Source organism: Schistocerca serialis, chromosome 5 (assembly GCF_023864345.2).
Source record: "Schistocerca serialis cubense isolate TAMUIC-IGC-003099 chromosome 5, iqSchSeri2.2, whole genome shotgun sequence".
Taxonomy (NCBI): domain Eukaryota; kingdom Metazoa; phylum Arthropoda; class Insecta; order Orthoptera; family Acrididae; genus Schistocerca; species Schistocerca serialis.
Window position 1 is genome coordinate 211020169 of NC_064642.1, and position 22744 is coordinate 211042912.

The 22744-nt window shown below is 41.8% G+C and overlaps 1 protein-coding gene across 1 annotated transcript in view; it reads left to right on the top strand.

Annotated features, from left to right (window-relative positions):
* LOC126481857 (outer dense fiber protein 3-like) overlaps nucleotides 1-22744 on the top strand; it is a 66005-nt gene that overhangs the window by 9886 nt on the left and 33375 nt on the right. Inside the window, exons 2-3 of the mRNA XM_050105815.1 lie at nucleotides 21561-21779; nucleotides 22533-22734. Of these exons, the coding sequence (XP_049961772.1) occupies nucleotides 21561-21779; nucleotides 22533-22734 (421 nt within the window). The remainder of the gene's footprint in view (nucleotides 1-21560; nucleotides 21780-22532; nucleotides 22735-22744) is intronic.

Sequence of the window (22744 nt, forward strand, 5' to 3'; positions counted from 1 at the left end):
GTCACCAGTGACGATACAGGACAGGAAAGGTCAGTGCTGATCACAAGCCAATTGATGACGAGCAAGCAGAGACGCACACATGGTCACCCGCTGATTTTTATATTTTGGCTTAGAGCGTGCGGTACCCATACACCCGATTTTTGAACATTCTCCACTGCATGCAAATGTGGCACGATGGTGGAATGATCACAGATCATCACATTTGCCAGTTCTCGGGTATAGTGACGTGGGTGATTGTGGGTTAATGCGTTTAAACGATCTCCATCAAACTTCTTAGCTCTTTCTGTACTAAAGTCAAAACGATACTCCTTATAACGAGAAAGCCATTTTCTTGTCGTGCTCCGTCCAAAGGCATTGTTCCCACACATGGCGCAAATGTTACTGGCTGCTTGCAGTGCTGTCACTCCTCTAATGAACTCAAAAAGAAGAATATATCGGAAATGTTCCGGTTTCTCCAATTGGCACGGTTTTATAGCGTCCTCAGCTCCATTCACTGTCTCCAAATGATATAGTGACAATATGTAAACTCAAATAGCAACAGTGAACTACAAATAGAAAATGACAATCGGTATATAAACTCACAGCAACCGGAATACCAACACGCAAAACAAAAAATGTTCAAATTTGTGTGAAATCTTATGGGACTTAACTGCTAAGGTCATCAGTCCCTGAGCTTACACACTACTTAACCTAAATTATCCCAAAGACAAACACACACAAACATGCCCGAGGGAGGACTCGAACCTCCGCCGTGACCAGCCGCACAGTCCATGACTTCAGCGCCTTAGACCGCTTTTTTTTTCTATATTGTTCCTTTAATCTGCTCAGGGCGGACGTCCGATGACACCCGTTCAGTTTGCTCGTTCATCCGTTCGCTCAGTTTTTTTTTTTTTTTTGTTTTTTGTTTTTTTTTTTTTTTTGTCAGAAATGGCAGCTAACGCTCTGACCGAACACGCTGAGCTACCGTGCCGGCAGACCGCGAGGCTGCAAAACCAAAAACCTTTTGAACTTAAGCATCAACTTAACATTTGTGTTCCAGGTAATTTTCACCTGTGTTTGCTGTAAATTTCCGCAATTTTTGAGGTGTTTAGCCAGTCTGTTGGTTAGCATAAACTCCTCAGAACCAAGTTCGGGACAAGGGATTCAGAATAGCTTCCGCGAATTAGCGAAGTTGAAGCCAGGTTTTCCACTTGTCTTATGTGTTGGTAGTTTCAGCTTCCTTCTATCTGACAGATTTTATCTATTAGAAAAATTCCTTACTATGCCCAATAAGACCATAACTTTACAATAATGTACGGTATTTAGGTACAATTTAATATTAAGCACTCCGTCATCGGGCCACAAGTGGCCCATCGGGACCATCCGACCGCCGTGTCATCCTCAGCTGAGGATGCGGTTAGGAGGGCCGTGTGGTCAGCACACCGCTCTCCCGGTCGTTACGATGGTTTTCTTTGACCGGAGCCGCTACTGGGACGTATTAATTAGCTAAGCACGTTGACGAAGTCTGTTTAATTTATTTAGGCCAAATGATCGTCCAGGAATCTAAATCTGAAGGAAACTTGTATTTTCACCATAACAGCTCCCGACTTTAAAAAAGTTCAGCGAGGTTAATTTTAAGTTATTTGTTTACTCTTCACGAAAGCATTACACCACCTTAGTGCAGCCCAAATCTTAATGTTGCTCTTGAACATGAGACGATTTAGTGGCTGTTTGTAAACAGGTGGAAATCACCAGGATTGCTGGCAAGGGATAAGTAGCTGCTGGGAGTGGGTGTGCTGAGACAAGAACTGACGGTCGCGTACCAGAGATACCAAAGTACCTCTTCGAGTATGTCTCCCCTAGAGGCTGTACATGATTTATCCACTGCTGTTCACTTGGCTTTAAGCGGCGTGGCAGTGGTTAAGTCTAGGGACAGCGTACAGGGGGTCAGGAACAAGAGATAACTTCCGGATCTACACCCACTCCCATAACATTAAATTTCATTTGCTGTCTTGCTCTGATACTGAAACTAAGCCTGTGAGACACACTTAATCACTATGTTCTGTATCATTGAGTAGCAATAGGAAAAGGGTAGAGGTGTGTTAATCACGGGCAGTTCAAACTTAAAAGTGAATAATGGTATCCCATTAGTAAATGGCAGCAAGGAATGAGAAGGATCATCTAGTACAGCACTCTGTATCCCTGGACGACTCGTTCAACGTGTTGAAGAGGCTGTTCTCGAGCAGCTAAGGGAAAAGGGTGCAACTAGCAGCAGGTTGTGATGTTGGAACAATTAATGCTTTATTGTTTGCACTACGAGGTTATACTTGGACCATGCCACTGACTGGCAGAGTAGCTTGAGAATCTCACCGATTTTCAATGAAGCTCACGTTCTGCAGAATTGTCCCCAAAGAACCCTAGATATAACGGAGTACTCCAGAGAAAACTTAAGCTCGCTAATATAAGTAATATGTTCCCTACTCATGCCGCCATCACCGGAGGAGACTTTAATTATCCAACGATCGATAGGGGTAATTACAGTTGTGTAAGTTGGTGCTTGAAAACGAATCCTGGTAGACAATAGTAAATTCTTTCTTTAAAAACGACTAAATTGATAGTTTGGAGCCCACTCATGATGGAAATATCTTACATCCAGTGAGAAAAAAAAATGACCTGGAAGATGTCCACATGGAAACTGTTATCAGTGACCATGAGGCAGCTGTAGCAACAATAACTACTAAAGTACGAAGGGCAGCTCAAGCATGTAGAAAGATATATAAATTCAGTGAACTAGCTAAGGAGACAGTAATATAATATCTCAAGGAGGAACTCAAAAAGTTTATTCCTGGGGAGATGTGTGTAAAGAAATTGTGAAAAGTTGACCAATCAATAGATAGAACAGCACATACATTGAAGAACCAAAGACTCAAACGTTTATAACGGGTGGCAGGGACAAAGAATCCAGTGAAATTTTTGAAAGTGCATTATCTGAAAATTACCTTCAGCAGTTAAACAGAGAACCGACTCGTGGCGATAACATATTAGACCTCCTGGTGACAAAACAGACCAGAACTATTTGAAACAGTTAACGCAGAACAGGGAATCAGCGATCATAAAGAGGTTACTGCATCAATGATTTCAGCCGTAAATAAAAACATTAAAAAAGGTAGCAAGATTTTTCCGTTTAGTAAAAGCGATAAAAAGCAGATTTCAGAGTACTTGACGGCTCAACATAAAAGTTTTGTCTCAAGTACAGATTGTGTTGAGGATCAGTGGACAAAGTTCAAAAACATCTTACAACATGCATTAGATCAGTATGTGCCAAGCAAACTCGTAAGAGATGGAAAAGAGTGACCGTGGTGCAACAACCGAGTTAGAAAACTGCTACGGGAGCAAAGCGAACTTCACAGCAAATATAAACATAGCCAAAGCCTTGCAGACAAACAAAAATTACACGAAGCGAAATGAAGTGTGAGGAGGGCTATGCGAGAAGCGTTCAATGAATTCGAAAGTAAGATTCTATGTACAGACTTGGTAGAAAATCCTAAGAAATTTTGGTCGTATGTCAAAGCGGTAGTTGAATCAAAACAAAATGTCCAGACACTCTGTGACAAAAATGGTACTGAAACAGAGGATGACAGACTAAAGGCCGAAATATTAAATGTCTTTTTCCAAAGCTGTTTCACAGAGGAAGACTGCACTGTAGTTCCTTCTTTAGATTGTCGCACAGATGAAAAAATGGTAGATATCGAAATAGATGGCAGAGGGATATAAAAACAGTTAAAATCACTCAGAAGTGGAAAGGCCGCTGTACCTGATGGGATACCAGTTCGATTTTACACAGAGAACGCGAAAGAACCTGCCCCCCTTCTAGCAGCGATGTACCGTAGGTCTCTAGAAGAGTGTAGCGTTCCAAAAGATTGGAAAAGGATGCAGGTCATCCCCGTTCTCAAAAAGGGATGTCGAACAGATGTGCAGAACTATAGATCTACATCTCTAACGTCGATCTGTTGTAGAATTTTGCAACACGTATTATGTTCGAGTATAATGACTTTTCTGGAGACTAGAAATCTGCTCTGTAGGAATCAGCATGGGTTTCGAAAAAGACGATCGTGTGAAACCCAGCTCGCGCTATTCGTCCACGAGAGTCAGAGGGCCATAAACACAGGTTCCCAGGTAGATGCCGTGTTTCTTGACTTCCGCAAAGCGTTTGATACAGTTCCCCAGAGTCCTTTAATGAACAAAGTAAGAGCATATGGACTATCAGACCAATTGTGTGATTGGATTGAAGAGTTCCTAGATAACAGAGCGCAGCAAGTCATTCGCAATGGAGAGAAGTCTTCCGAAGTAAGAGTTATTTCAGGTGTGCCGCAGGGGTATGTCGTAGGACCGTTGCTATTCACAATATATATAAATGACCTTGTGGGTAACATCGGAAGTTCACTGAGGCTTTTTGCGGATGATGCTGTAGTATATCGAGAGGTTGTAACAATGAAAAATTGTACTGAAATGCAGGAGGATCTGCAACGAATTGACACATGGTGCAGGGAATGGCAATTGAATCTCAATGTAACAAATGTAATGTGCTGCGAATACATAGAAAGAAAGATCATTTATCATTTAGCTATAATACAGTAGGTCAGCAACTGGAAGCAGTTAATTCCATAAATTATCTGGCAGTAGGCATTAGGAGTGATTTAAAATGGAATGGCCATATAAAATTAATCATCGGTAAAGCAGATGCCAGATTGAGATTCATTGGAAGAATCCTAAGGAAATGCAATCCGAAAACAAAGGAAGTAGGTTACAGTATACTTGTTCGCCCACTGCTTGAATACTGCTCACCGGTGTGGGATCCATACCAGATAGGGTTGATAGAAGGGATAGAGAAGATCCAACAGAGAGCAGCGCGCTTCTTTACAGGATCATTTAGTAATCGCGGAAGCGTTACGGAGATGATAGACAAACTCCAGCGGAAGACTCTGCGAGAGAGACGCTCAGTAGCTCGGTACGGGCTTTTGTTGAAGTTTCGAAAACATACCCTCACCGAGGAGTCAAGCAGTATGTTGCTCCGTCTTACGTATATCTCGCGAAGGGACCACTAGGATAAGATCAGAGAGATTAGAGCCCACACAGAGGCATACTGACACACTTTCTTTCTACGAACAATACGAGACTGGAATAGAAGGGAGAACCGATAGAGGTACTCCAAGTACCCTCCGCCATACACCGTCAGGTGGCTTGCGGAGTATGGATGTAGATGTAGATAAACTGGTACACGTGCCTAGTATCGTGTAGGGTCCCTGCGGGCACCCACAAGTGCTGGAACTCAACATGGCATGGACTCGACTAATATCTGAAGTAGGACTGGAGCGAACTGACACCACACATCCTGCAGAGCTGTCCATAAATCCTTAAGAGTACTAAGGGGTGGAGATCTCTTCTGAATATCACGTTGCAAGGCATCCCAGATGTGCTCAATAATGTTCATGTATGGGGAATTAGGTGCCCAGCTGAAGTGTTTATACTCAGAAGAGTGTTCCTGGAGCTACTCTGTAGCAATTCTGGACGTGTGGGATGTCGCACTGTCCTGCTGTAACTGCCCAAGTCCGTCAGAAAGCACAATGGACATGCATGGATGCAGGTGATCAGACAGGATGCTTACGTACATGTCACTGGTCAGAGTCGTTTCAGAACGTATCAGGGATCCGGCATAACTCCACCTGCCTATGCCCCATACCATTACCGAGCCTGCACCAGCTTGAGCAGTATCCTGCTGACGTTCAGGGTCTATGGATTTATGAGGTTGTCTCCATACCCGTACGCGTCCATCCACTCGATACAATTTGAAACGAGATTCGTCTGACCAGGCAGCATGTTTCCAGTGATCAACAGTCCAAAGTCGGTGTTGATGGGACCAGGTGAGGTGTAAAACTTTGTGTCGTGCAGTCATCGAGGGTACACGAGTGGGCCTTCGGCTCCGAAAGCCCATATCAATGATGCTTCGTTGAATGGTTCGCACACTGACACTTGCTGATGGCCTGACACTGAAATCTGTAGCAGTTTGCGGAAGGGTGCAGTTCTCTCACACTGAACGATTCTCTTCAGTCGTCATTGCTCCCGTTCTTGTAGGATCTATTTCCGGCCGCAGCGATGTCGAAGATTTGATGTTTTACCAGATTCCTGATACTCACGGTACACTCGTGAAATGGTCGTATGGGAAAGTCCCACTTCATCACTACCTCAGAGATGCTGTGTCCTATCGCTCGTGCGCCAACTACAACACCACATTCAAACTCATTTAAATCTTGATAATCCACCGTTGTAGCAGCAGTATGCGATCTTACAACTGCGCCAGACTCTTATCACACATAGGCGTTGTCGACCATAGCACCGTATTCTGCCTGTTTCCATACACTATGTGATAAAAAGTAACTGGACATCCCAAAAACATACGTTTTTCATATTAGGTGCATTGTGCTGCCACCTGCTGTCAGGTACTCCGCATCAGTGACCTCAGTAGTCATTAGATGTAGTGAGAGAGCAGAATGGGACGCTCCGCGGAGCTCCTGGACTTCGAACGTGGTCAGGTGATTGGGTGTCACTTATGTCATACGTCTGTATGCTAGATTTCCACACTCCTAAACATCCCTAGGTTCATTGTTTCCGATGTGATAGTGAAGTGGAGACGTGAAGGGACACGTACAGCACAAAAGCGTACAGGCCGACCTCGTCTGTTGACTGACAGAGACTGCAGACAGTTGAAGAGGGTCGTAATGTGTAATAGGCAGACATCTATCCAGACCATCACACAGGAATCACAAACTGCATCAGGATCCATCGCAAGAACTATGACAGTTAGTCTGGAGGTGAGAAAACTTGGATTTCATGGTCGAGTGGCTGCTCATAAGCCACACATCACGCCGGTAAATGCCAAACGACGCCTCGCTTGGTGTAAGGAGCGTAAACAATGGGAGACTGAACAGTGGAGAAACGCTGTGTGAAGTGACGAATCACAGAACACAATGTTGCGATCCGATGGCAGGGTGTGGGCATGGCGAATGCCCAGTGAACGTCATCTGCCAGCGTGTGTAGCGCCAATAGTAAAATTCGGAGGCGATGGTTTTATGGTGTGGTCGTGTTTTTCATGGAGTGGGCTTGCACCTCTTGTTGTTTTGCGTGGCACTATCACGGCATGGGTCTACTCTGATGTTTTAAGCACCTTCTTGCTTCCCACTGTTGAAGAGCAATTCGGGGATGGCGATTGCATCTTCCAACACGACCGAGCACCTGTTCACAATGCACGGCCTATGGCGGAGTGGTTACACGAAATTAACATCCCTGTAATGAACTGGCCTGCACAGAGTCCTGACCTGACTCATATATACCACCTTTGAGATGTTTTGGAACGCCGACTTCGTGCCAGGCCTCACCGACCGACATCGATACCTCTCCTCAGTGCAGCACTCCGTGAAGAATGGGCTGCCATTCCCCAGTAAACCTTCCAGCACCTGATTAAACGTATACCTGCGAGAGTGGAAGCTGCCATCAACGCTAAGGCTGGGCCAAGGCCAACAGCACACTGAATTCTAGCATTACCGATAGAGGGCGCCACGAATTTGTAAGTCATTTTCAGCCAGGTGTCTGGACACTTTTTACCACATAGTGTATTTCTGTATTTGAATACGCATACCTATATCAGTTTCTTTGGCGCTTCAGTGTAAAAAGCAACTGAGTGAATAGATCCACTATGAATCTGAACTGGTGTCATGGGACGCCCGCCCCAAACAAATGTAATGAATAATAACGAGCAACATGAGATTAAAAAAAAATGTGATCGTGGTGTTGGACTACAGAGAGAGAGAGAGAGAGAGAGAGAGAGAGAGAGAGATCCGTGTTCAAATCTTACTCGTGCCCAATATATTCCTTTTTCACAAAATTATGAACATTCCGTCCTTGAAGGATTAGGGTTTAACGTCCTGTCGAAGCACGGAGAAGCACGTCATTTGCAGGAAAAGTTAACACAACAGACTGTAGACGGTTAGAATAAGCTCTTCCTTCTTACCGCTCAAGCCATGCCGTTCAGGAAGAAAAAATGGTTCAAATGGCTCTGAGCACTATGGGACTTCACATCTGAGGTCATCAGTCCCCTAGAACTTAGAATTACTCAAAAACCTAACTGACTTAAATACGTCACACATATCCATGCCCGAGGCAGGATTCGAACCTGCAACTGTAGCGATCGCGCGGTTCCAGACTGAAGCGCCTAGAACCGCTCGGTCACTGCGGCCGGCCGTTCCGGAAGAACTATCGTCTCATGTCATTTCATAATACAAAATATTTTGCATGGATCCAATGAACGGAGTCAACGGTTTAACGTTCCACCGGCGAAGATGTCGTTGGAAACGGAGTACAAGCTCGGATCTGAAGCGTCGGCTTAGATTGAAAGCCTCGAATATCAAAAGTAAAACAAAACAAGATTTTTATTGCATTAGGTCTTATTAGGTAGAAAATCTCGTCTCTCAACTATTATTTAAGACCCCTACACACGTACCAACCCACAAACTGACAAACTGAACGTCTGTAGGTGTTTTGCCCGACCGACCGACCGACAAACTGAACGTCTGTAGGTGTTTTGACCTACCGACCGACCATTCCTTGTCTGGATGTAGGAAGGGAAGGACCACCCGACAGCCGAACCCCTCGTCCCCCAGCCCCTCCCCACCACCAAACCATCCAACAAATTGTATGTGTGTAGTGCTGTCGTGCAAGCCTAGTTCGTCTTCGTCACTGCGCGCGGGATTGAATGCTTTTCTCACGACAGCGTGCGAGGCGACTGAAACTTAAAAGACAGAGTTTCTGGAGAAAATTAAAGATTGCAGTTATTTGCGGGACACATCGTGAGAGGAGTATAGCAATACAGATGCAAGAAATGACGCAGTCTTTTAATTTTTTTAACGAATCCATAACAGTTACACGTGGAACGGAAAGAGAACAGAAGTCCGTAGTCTTTCTGTATTTCTGTTTTTACAGTTTATTACCGATTCTTATCGGAGTGAAAGCCAAAAAGCGAAGTATCAACATTCAATGGACGTTAAGAAATGTACGTACTTCATTGTTATAAGTGATACGAAAGTCTAGCCTACATCCAAGACCTCTGCTATGCCGGCCGGTGTGGCCGATGTCTTGTGACGTCCGCCCAGACAAAAACAAAAAAACAAAAAAGCGGTTCTAGGCGCGTCAGTCTGGAACTGCGCGACCGCTACGGTCGCAGGTTCGAATCCTGCTTGGGGCATGGATGTGTGTGATGTCCTTAGTTTAGTTAGGTTTAAGTAGTTCTAAGTTATAGGGGACTGATGACCTCAGATGTTAAGTCCCTTAGTGCTCAGAGCCATTTGAACCTCTGTTATGAACAGCAAAGTGTGGGATTCTTTTTACAGTTCTAACAGTTGCTAAATGCTTCATTTCTTGAATATCTTTTGCCGTATTTGTTAGATAATGTGCGCCAGCACCATGTATAGTCTTTCTTCATAGAATTTGAAATGAGTTTCTTAAACTTTTGTGCTGAGTATATAACTTAATTAATGAAGTTTACACGAACGTGTTGTGTTTTATTTATTTTGCTTTGGCTTTATGTATTTCCTCAGTCAGCTATAAATCACGTTGCAGGTTTCAGGAATCATTTTGGTTAATAATTATGGGGATACAACAGCACTGAATCTGAGGTAATCTTAGCTTCTGCCAGAGGCAAGATATCATAATGTATCTAACGGATTCCCCTCTCAGCTTACAGTCGTTCTCATTTTCTTTCGTTAACAATAGTTTGATGATATTCAGCAGCTCCGAAATGCTTAATTCATCCATTTTTCCATAACTGCGAATATCATTGGCTCCGAGCTGCTTACGTAACAGAACGTGGATGAATTTCTTTCCTTGCATTAGCCACTTCTTTGCCCAAAGCTTTGTCTTGCTGTTTCTGACCTTATATTACGCTCACTCATGGCCTTAGCGGCAGAAATATACCAGTCGGAAGCGTCATTGGTTTGTAGGAGTACCAGGAAGAAAATCGCCTATGCTTTTTGCAAAGGAACCATACAGACATTTACCTTATGCTGTTTAGAGAAACCACGAAAAACCTATGTCTGGATGGAAATTTGAAATGCTGTTTTCCAGAATGCGGACCGAACTTTAACAATTTTGCTTGTTGCCTTATGATCACTGTGCATATAGTACGAAGCAGTGAGCCCAAAATCACTGAACTCACTGTCATAAAATCAGTTCTCTGCTGCGGTTTCTAGTATCATGATGCCTTCAGTTGTTTTCTGCTTTTGTTATTCTTTTTACTTCACGGTCTGCAAAATTAAAAATCGTATCCGCGTCGTAATCGGTACGTGAGTGAAAAACTTTTAGCGAGTCGAAATTACAGCTCATCAAAATGTTTAACAGGGGTATGTAAAAGATCTTTAAAACTGTTTTCTTTTTACATTTGTAGCCTATATTGTAATTTAGGGAGCAGTCGTCTCTACATTTGAGCAGCAATATTGTCCCTATAATGTTTGGACATTTATTTCTATACGGTAACTGTAGTGCCATATGAAATTATATGGCATGTTTCCAAAGGGAATGTCACTGACTACGGCTGTTTGCGGCATTGTGCTCATGTTGACAACACATTATCGCGTTGAACGCCGCTTCCTCACCCCACCTTCCTTTTCTAATATTTTAGCTATTTCACTTCACATGTTAATTTATTTCTAAGCAGACTGCATCTGTGGTAAACAAATTTGAGAAATATATGATGATAGTTCTGTGACACCCAAGAACAGTCATAATATAAACTTCCAAATTTAGCTCGATGCCAACATTTAAATGAGATTTACATTGCTGGCAATAAAAGTTACAGCTACTGAAGGGCCAAAATGAGGAAAATTTGTCTTTAAGTGATAGTAACGACGGCAACAATTTTAGTTTAGTTTATTTTTGGGCATGGATAATAGTTTATAATGATGTTAGAGACGCACGTTATGCACGTTATACAAAGTGGTCAGAAACAATCTGAAAAGCTTGTAAGGGTGTTACAGGGGAGGTTGTGTTAAGAAATAATTGCTACGAAAAAAAAATTCGATTCACTGCGATTTATTTAGCATTCATTTAGCATAGAAGTTAGCCAATCAGGTGATCGTGAGCGCAAAAACAAGCCCCTTTACGTGCTAAAATGCGGTAAGGCACAGACGTCTGTGGGTCCGTGAGTTCTCTCTTGTTCAAATGCTCATTATCAGTTAAAACGCGGCTTTTTGGAAGTGATAAATTTAAGCTGACTGAGAAGAAGCTATATTTCTTCGGTCTGAGAAAACGGAACGAAGAACACTTTTGGCGCCACTGTCTCTGGCAGATTGCTTGAATTTGTTCACGCGACTACCTGATTGGCTACGTTCAATGTTAAATAATTCGGAAAAAGCGCAACGTATCGAATTTATTTCTTAACAATTATTTCTTAGCACAATCTCCCCTGCAACACCCTTACAAGCTTTTCGTGGTGCTTGTGACTATCCTGTATACAGAACTGCTTACAAATTTGTCACTGATAAAAAAAATCAAAATTTTCTAGGTAATAATAATGATAAAAGATGAGCAATAGTAACCAGATATTGTGCATACTTCGAAAGCATAGCCTTTTAAGTAAACTAATAACCTTTATTTGTCAACACACAATCTTGCAGACATAAGGACAGCAGATAAATTTAATTTACAGGGTGGTCCATTGATCGTGACCGGGCCAATATCTCACGAAACAAGCGTCAAACGAAAAAACTACAAAGAACGAAATTGCCTAGCTTGAAGGGGGGAAACCAGATGGCGCTATGGTTGGCCCGCTAGATGGCGCTGCCATAGGTCAAACGGATATCAACTGCGTTTTCTTAAATAGGAATCCCAATTTTTTATTACATATTCGTGTAGTATGTAAAGAAATATGAATGTTTTAGTTAGACTACTTTTTTCGCTTTGTGATAGATGGTCCTGTAATAGTCACAAACATATGGCTCACAATTTTAGACGAACAGTTGGTAACGGGTAGGTTTTTTAAATTAAAATACAGAACGTAGGTACATTTGAACATTTTATTTCGGTTCTTCCAATGTGATACATGTACCTCTGTGAGCTTATCATTTCTGTGAACGCATGCTGTAACAGCGTGATTACCTGTAAATACCACATTAATGCAATAACCGCTCAAAATGATGTCCGTCAACCATAATGCATTTGGCAATACGTGTAACGACATTCCTCTCAACAGCAAGTAGTTCGCCTTCGTTAGTGTTCGCACATGCGTTGACTATGCGCTGACGCATGTTGTCAGGCGTTGTCGGTGGATCACGATAGCAAATATCCTTCAACTATCCCCACAGAAAGAAATCCGGGGACGTCAGATCTGGTGAACGTGCGGTCCATGGCATGGTGCTTCGACGACCAATCCACCTATTCAGTTTAAGAGAAGCCTAAAGGATTTATTGGTGGCCAACTCCTTCTACTCCATTGATGAATTTCTTAGTAAAACCAACTGATTTGTATATAAGTACAACATAACTTCTGCACCATTTCAGTGCAGTAATGTGTTCATTGTAAATAAGTATTACAGTAGTTGTATTACATGTTTATTACCTTATAAATACACTCCTGGAAATGGAAAAAAGAACACATTGACACCGGTGTGTCAGACCCACCATACTTGCTCCGGATACTGCGAGAGGGCTGTACAAGCAATGATCACACGAACGGCACAGCGGACACACCAGGAACCGGGGTGTTGGCCGTCGAATGGCGCTAGCTGCGCAGCATTTGTGCACCGCCGCCGTCAGTGTCAGCCAGTTTGCCGTGGCATACGGAGCTCCATCGCAGTCTTTAACACTGGTAGCATGCCGCGACAGCGTGGACGTGAACCGTATGTGCAGTTGACGGACTTTGAGCGAGGGCGTATAGTGGGCATGCGGGAGGCCGGGTGGACGTACCACCGAATTGCTCAACACGTGGGGCGTGAGGTCTCCACAGTACATCGATGTTGTCGCCAGTGGTCGGCGGAAGGTGCACGTGCCCGTCGACCTGGGACCGGACCGCTGCGACGCATGGATGCACGCCAAGACCGTAGGATCCTACGCAGTGCCGTAGGGGACCGCACCGCCACTTCCCAGCAAATTAGGGACGCTGTTGCTCCTGGGGTATCGGCGAGGACCATTCGCAACCGTCTCCATGAAGCTGGGCTATGGTCCCGCACACCGTTAGGCTGTCTTCCACTCACGCCCCAACATTGTGCAGCCCGCCTCCAGTGGTGTCGCGACAGGCGTGAATGGAGGGACGAATGGAGACGTGTCGTCTTCAGCGATGAGAGTCGCTTCTGCCATGGTGCCAATGATGGTCGTATGCGTGTTTGGCGCCGTGCAGGTGAGCGCCACAATCAGGACTGCATACGACCGAAGCACACAGGGCCAACACCCGGCATCATGGTGTGGGAGCGATCTCCTACACTAGAAGTACACCACTGGTGATCGTCGAGGGGACACTGAATAGTGCACGGTACATCCAAACCGTCATCGAACCCATCGTTCTACCATTCCTAGACCGGCAAGGGAACTTGCTGTTCCAACAGGACAATGCACGTCCGCATGTATCCCGTGCCACCCAACGTGCTCTAGAAGGTGTAAGTCAACTACCCTGGCCAGCAAGATCTCTGGATCTGTCCCCCATTGAGCATGTTTGGGACTGGATGAAGCGTCGTCTCACGCGGTCTGCACGTCCAGCACGAACGCTGGTCCAACTGAGGCGCCAGGTGGAAATGGCATGGCAAGCCGTTCCACAGGACTACATCCAGCATCTCTACGATCGTCTCCATGGGAGAATAGCAGCCTGCATTGCTGCGAAAGGTGGATATACACTGTACTATTGCCGACATTGTCCATGCTCTGTTGCCTGTGTCTATGCGCCTGTGGTTCTGTCAGTGTGATCATGTGATGTATCTGACCCCAGGAATGTGTCAATAAAGTTTCCCCCTCCTGGGGCAATGAATTCACGGTGTTCTTATTTCAATTTCCAGGAGTGTAAATAAAAAACTTTTTTTATTTTAAATTCAGTGCATTAGTATTTGTAAAATGACTCATAGTGTTCATTAAAAAATGACGATCATTCCACTTGGGTCCTGTGGAATGATACATTAGCTTATTTGTTTTAGTTGTAAATATTTGTCATGTATTGTTGTTTTTCTGACATGTTCCACATCCTGGAGGACCTCCTCACTACGGATCAATTGGAATGAAAGTAAATCTAATCTATCATGAAATATGCTATTCAATACCGCTTCAACTGCATGGGAGCTATGTGCTGGGCATCCATCATGTTGGAAGTACATCGCCATTCTGTCATGCAGTGAAACATCTTGTAGTAACATTGGTAGAAGATTACGTAGGAAATCAGCATACATTGCACCATTTAGACTGCCATCGATAAAATGGGGGCCAATTATTCTTCGTCCCATAATGCCGCGCCATACATTAACCCGCCAAGGTCGCTGATGTTCCACTTGTCGTAGCCATTGTGGATTTTCCGTTGCCCAATAGTGCATATTATGCTGGTTTGCGTTACCGCTGTTGTTGAATGACGCTTCGTCGCTAAATAGAGCGCGTGCAAAAAGTCTGTCATCGTCCCGTAAATTCTCTTGTGCCCAGTGGCAGAACTGTACACGACGTTCAAAGTCGTTGCTATGCAATTCCTGGTGCATAGAAATATGGTACGGATGCAATCGATGTTGATGTAGCATTCTCAATACAGACGTTTTTGAGATTCCCGATTCTTGGGCAATTTGTCTGCTACTGGTGTGTGGATTGGCTGCGACAGCAGCTAAAACACCTACTTGGGCATCGTCATTTATTGCAGGTCGTGGTTGACGTTTCACATGTGGCTGAACACTTGCTGTTTCCTTAAATAACGTAACTATCCAGCGAACGGCCCAGACACTTGGATGATGTCATCCAGGGTACGGAGCAGCATACATAGCATACGCCCATTAGTCATTTTGAACACAACAGCCATACATCAATACGATATCGACCTTTTCCGCAATTGGTAAAGGGTCCATTTTAACACGGGTAATATATCACGAAGCAAATACCGTCCGCACTGGCAGAATGTTACGTGATACCACGTACTTATACGTTTGTGACTATTACAGCGCCATCTATCACAAGACGAAAAAAGTTTTCCAACTAATACATTCATATTTCTTTAAGTACTACATGAATATGTATTAAAAATAGTGGTTCCTATTTTAAAAAATGCAGTTAATACCCATCTGATCTATGGCAGCGCCATCTAGCGGGCCAACCATAGTGCCATCTGGTTTCCCCCTTCAAGCTAGACGAATTTCCTTCTTTGTAGTTTTTTCGTTTGATGCTTATTTCGTGAGATATTTGGCCTGTCCACTATCAATGGACCACGTTAAAGCCGCAACATAAGGTTGCAGCCATGTATTAATTATTACGAAACACGGTTTCAAAACTTCGTTTCATTATGTAATCAATCTGAAACCTTCTAGTGATCCCAGGTTTCTTCCACAATACAGCCTTGTTTCATGATTCTTTGATCATTTGTTTCCTATGATTAAATTGTACTCTGTGTAAAATTATATTGGGAGCCTTCCTCTTTCATTTCCATGACTGGCAATGGATCACCCTGTGTATGCTCCACCATAAACTGTGTGCTGATTGCAGAGTACTGTAATTAGGAAGATTAAGATTTTAATATCCTGTGAACTACAAGTGCATTACAGATGAAACATAAGCTAGGATACGGGAAAACACTGGCAGACTAAAGGAGGGGGAAGGCAGAGGGGTTGACCTACCCGGGCCTTTGGTCCTGGGGGACCTCCGAATCTTGAGGCCCTTGAGATTTGGAGGCCCCAAGGATCAGACTACTTTTAATCAAATTCCAAACAAGGGCAAAATATGTACATTAAATAAGGGGCAGACTGGAGTTAGAGGCCCCATTATCAGACCATACCAATTATCAATGGGAGCATTCAAAATTTTTAGAATTTTTGTGAAATATTGCAAGACACCATTTAAAAAAAAAAACTGTAGAATGATGAGCATTTAAATCACCAATGCACATTTTGTGTAAAGACCATGAAGAAATTAGGGCCTGTTTAGAGGCATATAGATAGTCATTTTTTGCTCACTCATTTTATGAGCAGGAAATGACTAGTACTGGTACAACGTGTCCTTCACCATGAACTATACATTGGCTTGCAGAGTACATAGATTTAGATAACCAGTTGTCAACAAGACACAGCTATTCTACATGAAAAGTTTTTTGATATCTGCATTATCTGTACAGTTGTATGGTAAGTACTGTTACGTTATTATAGAAGAAAATTTTGTGGAAATTCGAGAAATCTTCTTAAGTTATTTTATGTTGGGAAAGACTGAAGGGAATATGTGGAAAGATATTCAATAGCAGCTGGAAAAAATGGGTTGGATATCGCTTTATGTATGGCTCAATATTATGAGAATGCCGCATCAGTGTGAGGTGTAAAGAGTACAATGAAAAATTCGGGAAGTCAATGCAAAAACTCTGTTCAGTCCCTGTGCTAACCATTCTGTAAATCTTTGTGAAATTCATGCATACTTACGTTTTCCCTTTGTTATCACCTGTTTTGGAACTGTGAGGAGTTATATTCATTATTCTTGTCCTCTACATATAAATGGGAATTACTCAATGGAGTGCTCATTGCAATTTAGTTTAAGTCATAAAAGAAAATGCAGAAATAATTGTGAGAAATTTGGAAGTTATGCAAGATCCAATTTAGAAAATCTTGATACCAGATCGTCAGCAAGCTTCCTCCTCCAAGCTGTACATCATTTTACCTCTCTGACCTACATCAATATTTTCCACACAGTACTGGAAGAAGTTATGTTTAGTCCAACAATATCTACAGACTCCAAAAATGACTTTTAATGGAGGATTCACCAAATTAAAAACCCTGAATGAGTTTTTAGTGGCAGAATGAACTACAGTTCTAGAGAATCCTGTTATTTTTGCCACTAAAAAAATGCAGTGGTATGTACATTAACATTGACCGATGAGGAAGAAGGAGGTCAAATAAAATAATCAAATGAACTAAATCATGTCGTGGATTATTGATTCAGAAGCAGTTCAACAGTCAATGTTTGAATGCCTGGACTGATTTATACAAGAATCATCGCAATAATACACAGGCATGAAGAAACTCACCAAAATTTTCCAGACTGTGGAAACAAAGTTTATGCTTCAATCTTCCGATGACATTTTGGATGTAGCATTAAGTTATGTAGCAGATGTGTATGATGTGTTTAATAAGGTGCAGGTGTTGCAAGAAATAAAAATGTATCATAGACATCTACATACAACAGATGTGAGTGTGGAAATTCCAAGGAGTTCTTCAGTTTATAATTACATGGGACTTCTGAATCATTACCAAGTATATCACTTATAATCCAGTATTTCTTGACCATTTATGCCTTAGTTGCATCATATGAGAGAAGTTTTTTTGAACTGAAATTAAAAAAAAAAAAAATCTTTCCTCAGTGATGAATCAAAAACAGTCAGCCAATCTGTACATTTCCTCAATTGAAAGAACTGTTTAAAATGAAATAGAGTTGAACAACATTGTTGAAAACTGCAGTAAAATAATAGCATAAAACATCTAATATAATAATTATTATTAATAACTAACACCTCATGCTAAGATTACAAAACAAACTGATATTGTTATTGCACAAACGTCGTCTCCATGCCTTGAACGATTTAGCAAAGGGAAAAAAGGTCAGGGGGTCACTATAAAGGTAGCAGATATTTACTAATAAATGCATGTCCATGCCTTTAGAATGCTGAGCACTGTTGTAATATAAGAAGACTCATGAAAGCTAGCCTTCATGTTGGAATCTATAGAACACATTCTCTCTCTCTCTCTCTCTCTCTCTCTCTCTCTGTGTGTGTGTGTGTGTGTGTGTGTGTGTGTGTGTGTGTGTGTATTTGTATGCATGCACAAATAAGTTAGACAGAATACCAACAATGTAGGAAAAGACAGATTGCTATTTACCATAAAGAATACACATCAAGTTGCAGACGGACACAATTAAAAGATACTTTGTTTTATTTTAGACAAAATGCCTGCAGATAGCCACTTTAGAAGAGACATTTTCAGAGGCAGTTGTACAAAATGAACATGCAATAACTGATAATTTCAAGATTCTGTGATAAATGGTATAATGACAACAGCAAAAATTTTATTACAATCTTCTTCTTCTTCTTCTTCTGTAGTGGTCAATCCAAGGACTGGGTTTGCAACAGCTACAATGGCAGCTTGTCTCCATTCTGTGCGTCTTTCAGCTTTTCTCTTCATTTCTTTATAGGTGTTACATCCCATATCTTTCACTATTTGATCCATGTACCTCAGTTGTGGTCTTCCTCTTGGTCTTTTTCCCTCGACATATCCCTCTATGATTGTGTTCAGGAGTCCTTTATGTCTTAATAGATGGCCTGTAAATTGCACTCTTCTTTTAACAATGAAACTCCAGAAGCTTCTCTTCTCACCTGCTCTTTCCAGAACCACTTCGTTTGTGACCTTGTCGATACATTTTATTTTGAGCAAGCGTCTATAGCACCACTTTATAGAAGAATTTAGCTTCTGGTCTTCCTCTGTCCCGAGAGTCCATGTTTCACACCCATAGCATGCCACACTCCACACATAATGATTTCAAAAATCTTTTCCTGATTTCAAAGCTGGTGCTCTTAGATGTTAATATGTTTTTCTTCTTGTTAAATGCAGCCTTTGCTTGAGCTATTCTACTTCTCACTTCTGCCTTGCTCCTTCCATCCCTGGTAATATTACTGCCCAGATAAGTAAATTTATCAACTTGTTCAAGCAGTTCATTGCCTACATGAACTACAATCTAAGCAGTTATAAGACCTGACAGATCCACCTACTCACCAAGAGTTTTTACCCATCTCAGCTGAAGTTCATATCTATCTACACGCATTAATTACAGATATAATTCATGTTTTACTTCAGCCTTTTCTTACTTCAACTGTCTAGTAATAAACATTATGCTTCAAAACACCCACACACTATTATACAGACCTTCAGTTTTAGCACCATTACTGAAAATGTCCTCACATCAGAATCCTCACAACAAGGATCCACTTGTAATTATTTAAGTATACAATTTATAGAATAAAGTTAGATATGTGTATTTGACAGATAAAAATATTTCTATAAGCCTTGTCACAATAAGACATCGTTTTGGATAACAGACTTAACAATTGACAGCTTAAATGCACATACAGAATCACAAAATAGTAATAATAAAAAATACTATATAAATTTGCTACTACTGGTAGTGCTACTATTTCATATGTCCTTTGCTCATGTAAGCACTTATTTTTTGATCTTTGCAAAGCTAGGTTTATAGAAAGTGTATGCAAAATAAATATTACTTGAAAAGCAACCTATGGCTGCTGAAAAGTATTTCTATTTATATTATTGTTTACCTGTGCAGACAAAGCATTCAAGTAACTCAGAGACATGTACTAAAATAATTTTGGTCTTCTGATGCTAGATAGTGTCACAGTTTTCACAATAACGTAATAAGTAAGCACAAATTATCTATGACTTATTAATTTAAATAAATTCACATTATAATAAAGCTAATAGTTCTCCAAAATGAATACTGGGAAGTTCAATATACGAGGGCGGTTCAGAAAGTAACCTCCGATTGGTCACAGTGCGGGTTGTGGGGGGAGTAGCGACGCCATCTGTGCGTTCACGCACTCAACAGGTCAGTTGGCATCAAGCCGTGGTCGAGTGAATGTCGTACCTGCGCTAGTTTAGTTTTTGTGGCAGTTTGAAATGTGTGCTGCAATAGAAAACCCCGCCAAATGTGAAGTGCATGCTGTCATAAGGTTTTTTACAGCCAAAGGATATTCTGCAGCAGCTATTCATTGTGAGCTTTGTGCCGTGTACGGACCAAGAGTTATGAGTGAAGGAGTTGTCCGTAAATGGGTACGTTTATTTAAAAGTGGACGAGAAAACATTCATGATGAAGAGAGGAGTGGTAGACCATCATTGGTGACTGACGAACTCGTTCAGACAGTTGATGCAAAAGTTCGTGAAAATCGATGTTTCTCAATGTCGGAGTTGTCTACTGGTTTTCCACAGATTTCTAAGACTCTCTTGTACGAGATAGTGACAGCAAGATTGGGTTGCCGTAAGTTCTGTGCACGATGGGTGCCCAAAATTCTTACCGACCACCACAAAACTCAAAGAATGGCCTCTGCATTAGACTTTCTGTCACGTTATGAGGACGAAGGAGAACCATTGTTAAACAGAATCGTGACCGGTGACGAAACCTGGATTAAGTACGTGAACCCTGAGACAAAAGAACAATCAAAGATGTGGGCACATTCAAATTCGCCTACCAAACCAAGAAAAGCCTCGCAAGATTTTTCAGCCAGAAAACTGATGGCAACGGTGTTTTGGGATGCCAAAGGGGTGTTGTTGGTAGAATTCATGGAACGTGGTATGACCATTAATCAAGACGTGTACTGTGAAACAATAAAAAAGTTACGACGGGCTATACAGAACAAACGCCGTGGTATGCTGACTTCCGGTATCGTTTTTCTGCACGATAACGCCCGTCCTCACTCTGCTCGCAGAACAACGGCCCTTCTTGAGTCCTTCAAGTGGGACGTTATCAACCATCCACCTTACAGCCCAGGCCTGGCGCCAAGTGATTATCACCTCTTCATGCATTTGAAGAAATGGCTCGGGTCACAGCGGTTTGATGATGGCGAAGAGCTCAAAGATGCGGTCACAGGCTGGCTCCAGGCACAAGGGGTGATTTTTATGCAGAAGGAATTTCAAAGCTTGTGAAGAGATACGATAAGTGCCTCAATCGCTATGGAGACTATGTAGAAAAATAGTGCAAAGATGTAGTTGTAAGATGTATATATTAAAATATTTTTATTTAACTTGGTGTATTTTTTTAAATCAACCGGAGGTTGCTTTCTGAATGGCCCTCGTATGTAACGTGTTACAGTTAGCTTGGTTGTAGTTTCATGTTATATCTGTATTTTGCCTGTATAGTGTAGGCCACCTTTTGTTTCCTTAATATGGGAAATTATTAAGAAGAAAGGAGCTGCTGTTAGGTTAAGAATATAGGCTAAATCAGACAATAGAAACTCCAGGATGTAATCCTGTGTGACAGACAGGCACAAGAGAAAGACTGCTAAATAAGTGAGCTTTTGGCCAAAAAGCCTTCTTCTGAATTAGACAAACACACACACACACACACACACACACACACACACACACACACACACACACAGTTCAAAAGAAGGCTTTTTGGTGGAAAGCTTACTTATTTAGCAGTCTTTTTTTGTGCCCGTCTGCAACTCAGCATACCCAGTACATGTGAGTAGTATTCTATCCTCTTCATAATATTCTCATTGTTTGATTATGTAGGTGTGTGTGTATTTGCACTTTTCATATTTTTTAGGTCCTGGTTCTGGAACGTATATGCTGCCACCACTGATTGGTTTCAAAAACCATGATGCTACAAAATACAGGAATCCAGCCTACACTATTTCAGGCTACATTAAACCAATAGATAAGAGATTAAGCCCAGGTCCTTGTTATGGACTGGAGAGAAACTTTACACAACATGGGAGAGATGGGATACCTGCATACACAATGGCTGCACATATAAAGCCATTATGTAAGTAATAAACACCATATTTAAAGAAAAAATTGTACAGCAATTAACAAATAATATTTAAATATTTTGGACATCATAGATGTATTCATTATGTAACAATTTGCAAAAATTTTAATGAATGTAAGAGTTGATGGACAGAAATTAGGAAGCACCATTCAATCTAAAGTTTCTGGTAGCATCAGACATTTTCTTAATCATAAAGGAAAAAGTAGGAACAAGCAAAAACAAAAAAGAAACAATAAAATTTTTAGATTCTGAGGGGATATTAATCACTCCAAAACCCAGTATCTGGAGAGATGCTTGATGGAATTTAATTCTGACTGTACAATGTATAAAATTCAGTCTGGTGTATGTATAAGAAGTGCACCTCTGTGCCAGATCAGTCAGCAGACCTTGACTGTTTTATTAAGGGCTCAAGTTCAGTCCTTGATACTATCAAAGAATTCACTTGTTGGGTAGTTGGGATATGGTCAGATATGCCTCATAACAGTTGAGTTACTGTTTAATTTGAAAAGCAGTAAGTCTTGTATGAGAGTGTTTTACTGAAAAGATGCCATTTCAGTTTCCTCATCCAATGATACTTGAGGTAATACAAGAAGATGCAGTCAGGTGGTGGGACGACGATGTTCTATTAGGCAAGAGAGCTACAGAGCTTGACATAGTTCAAAAACATCTAAAGTGACCTGAAATTAATGTAATTAATGTTTTATGCATTTTCTGAAAGCTATATTTGATCTGTACCTTTGGCTTCAGCTACATGTCGTGTTCCTGGACCTGGAGCATATTGGGTGGAGAGGGTCCCTCCCATGAAGGAAGATCGAGCTCCTGTGTATACAATGAAAAGTAGAACCAAGCAACGACCTGGAGATAAGATACCAGGTCCAAATGCTTATGGTTTACCACCTTATATTGGTCCAAGGATACCAAACAAAACTTCTTTTCCAGCATATACAATGTGAGTTTGT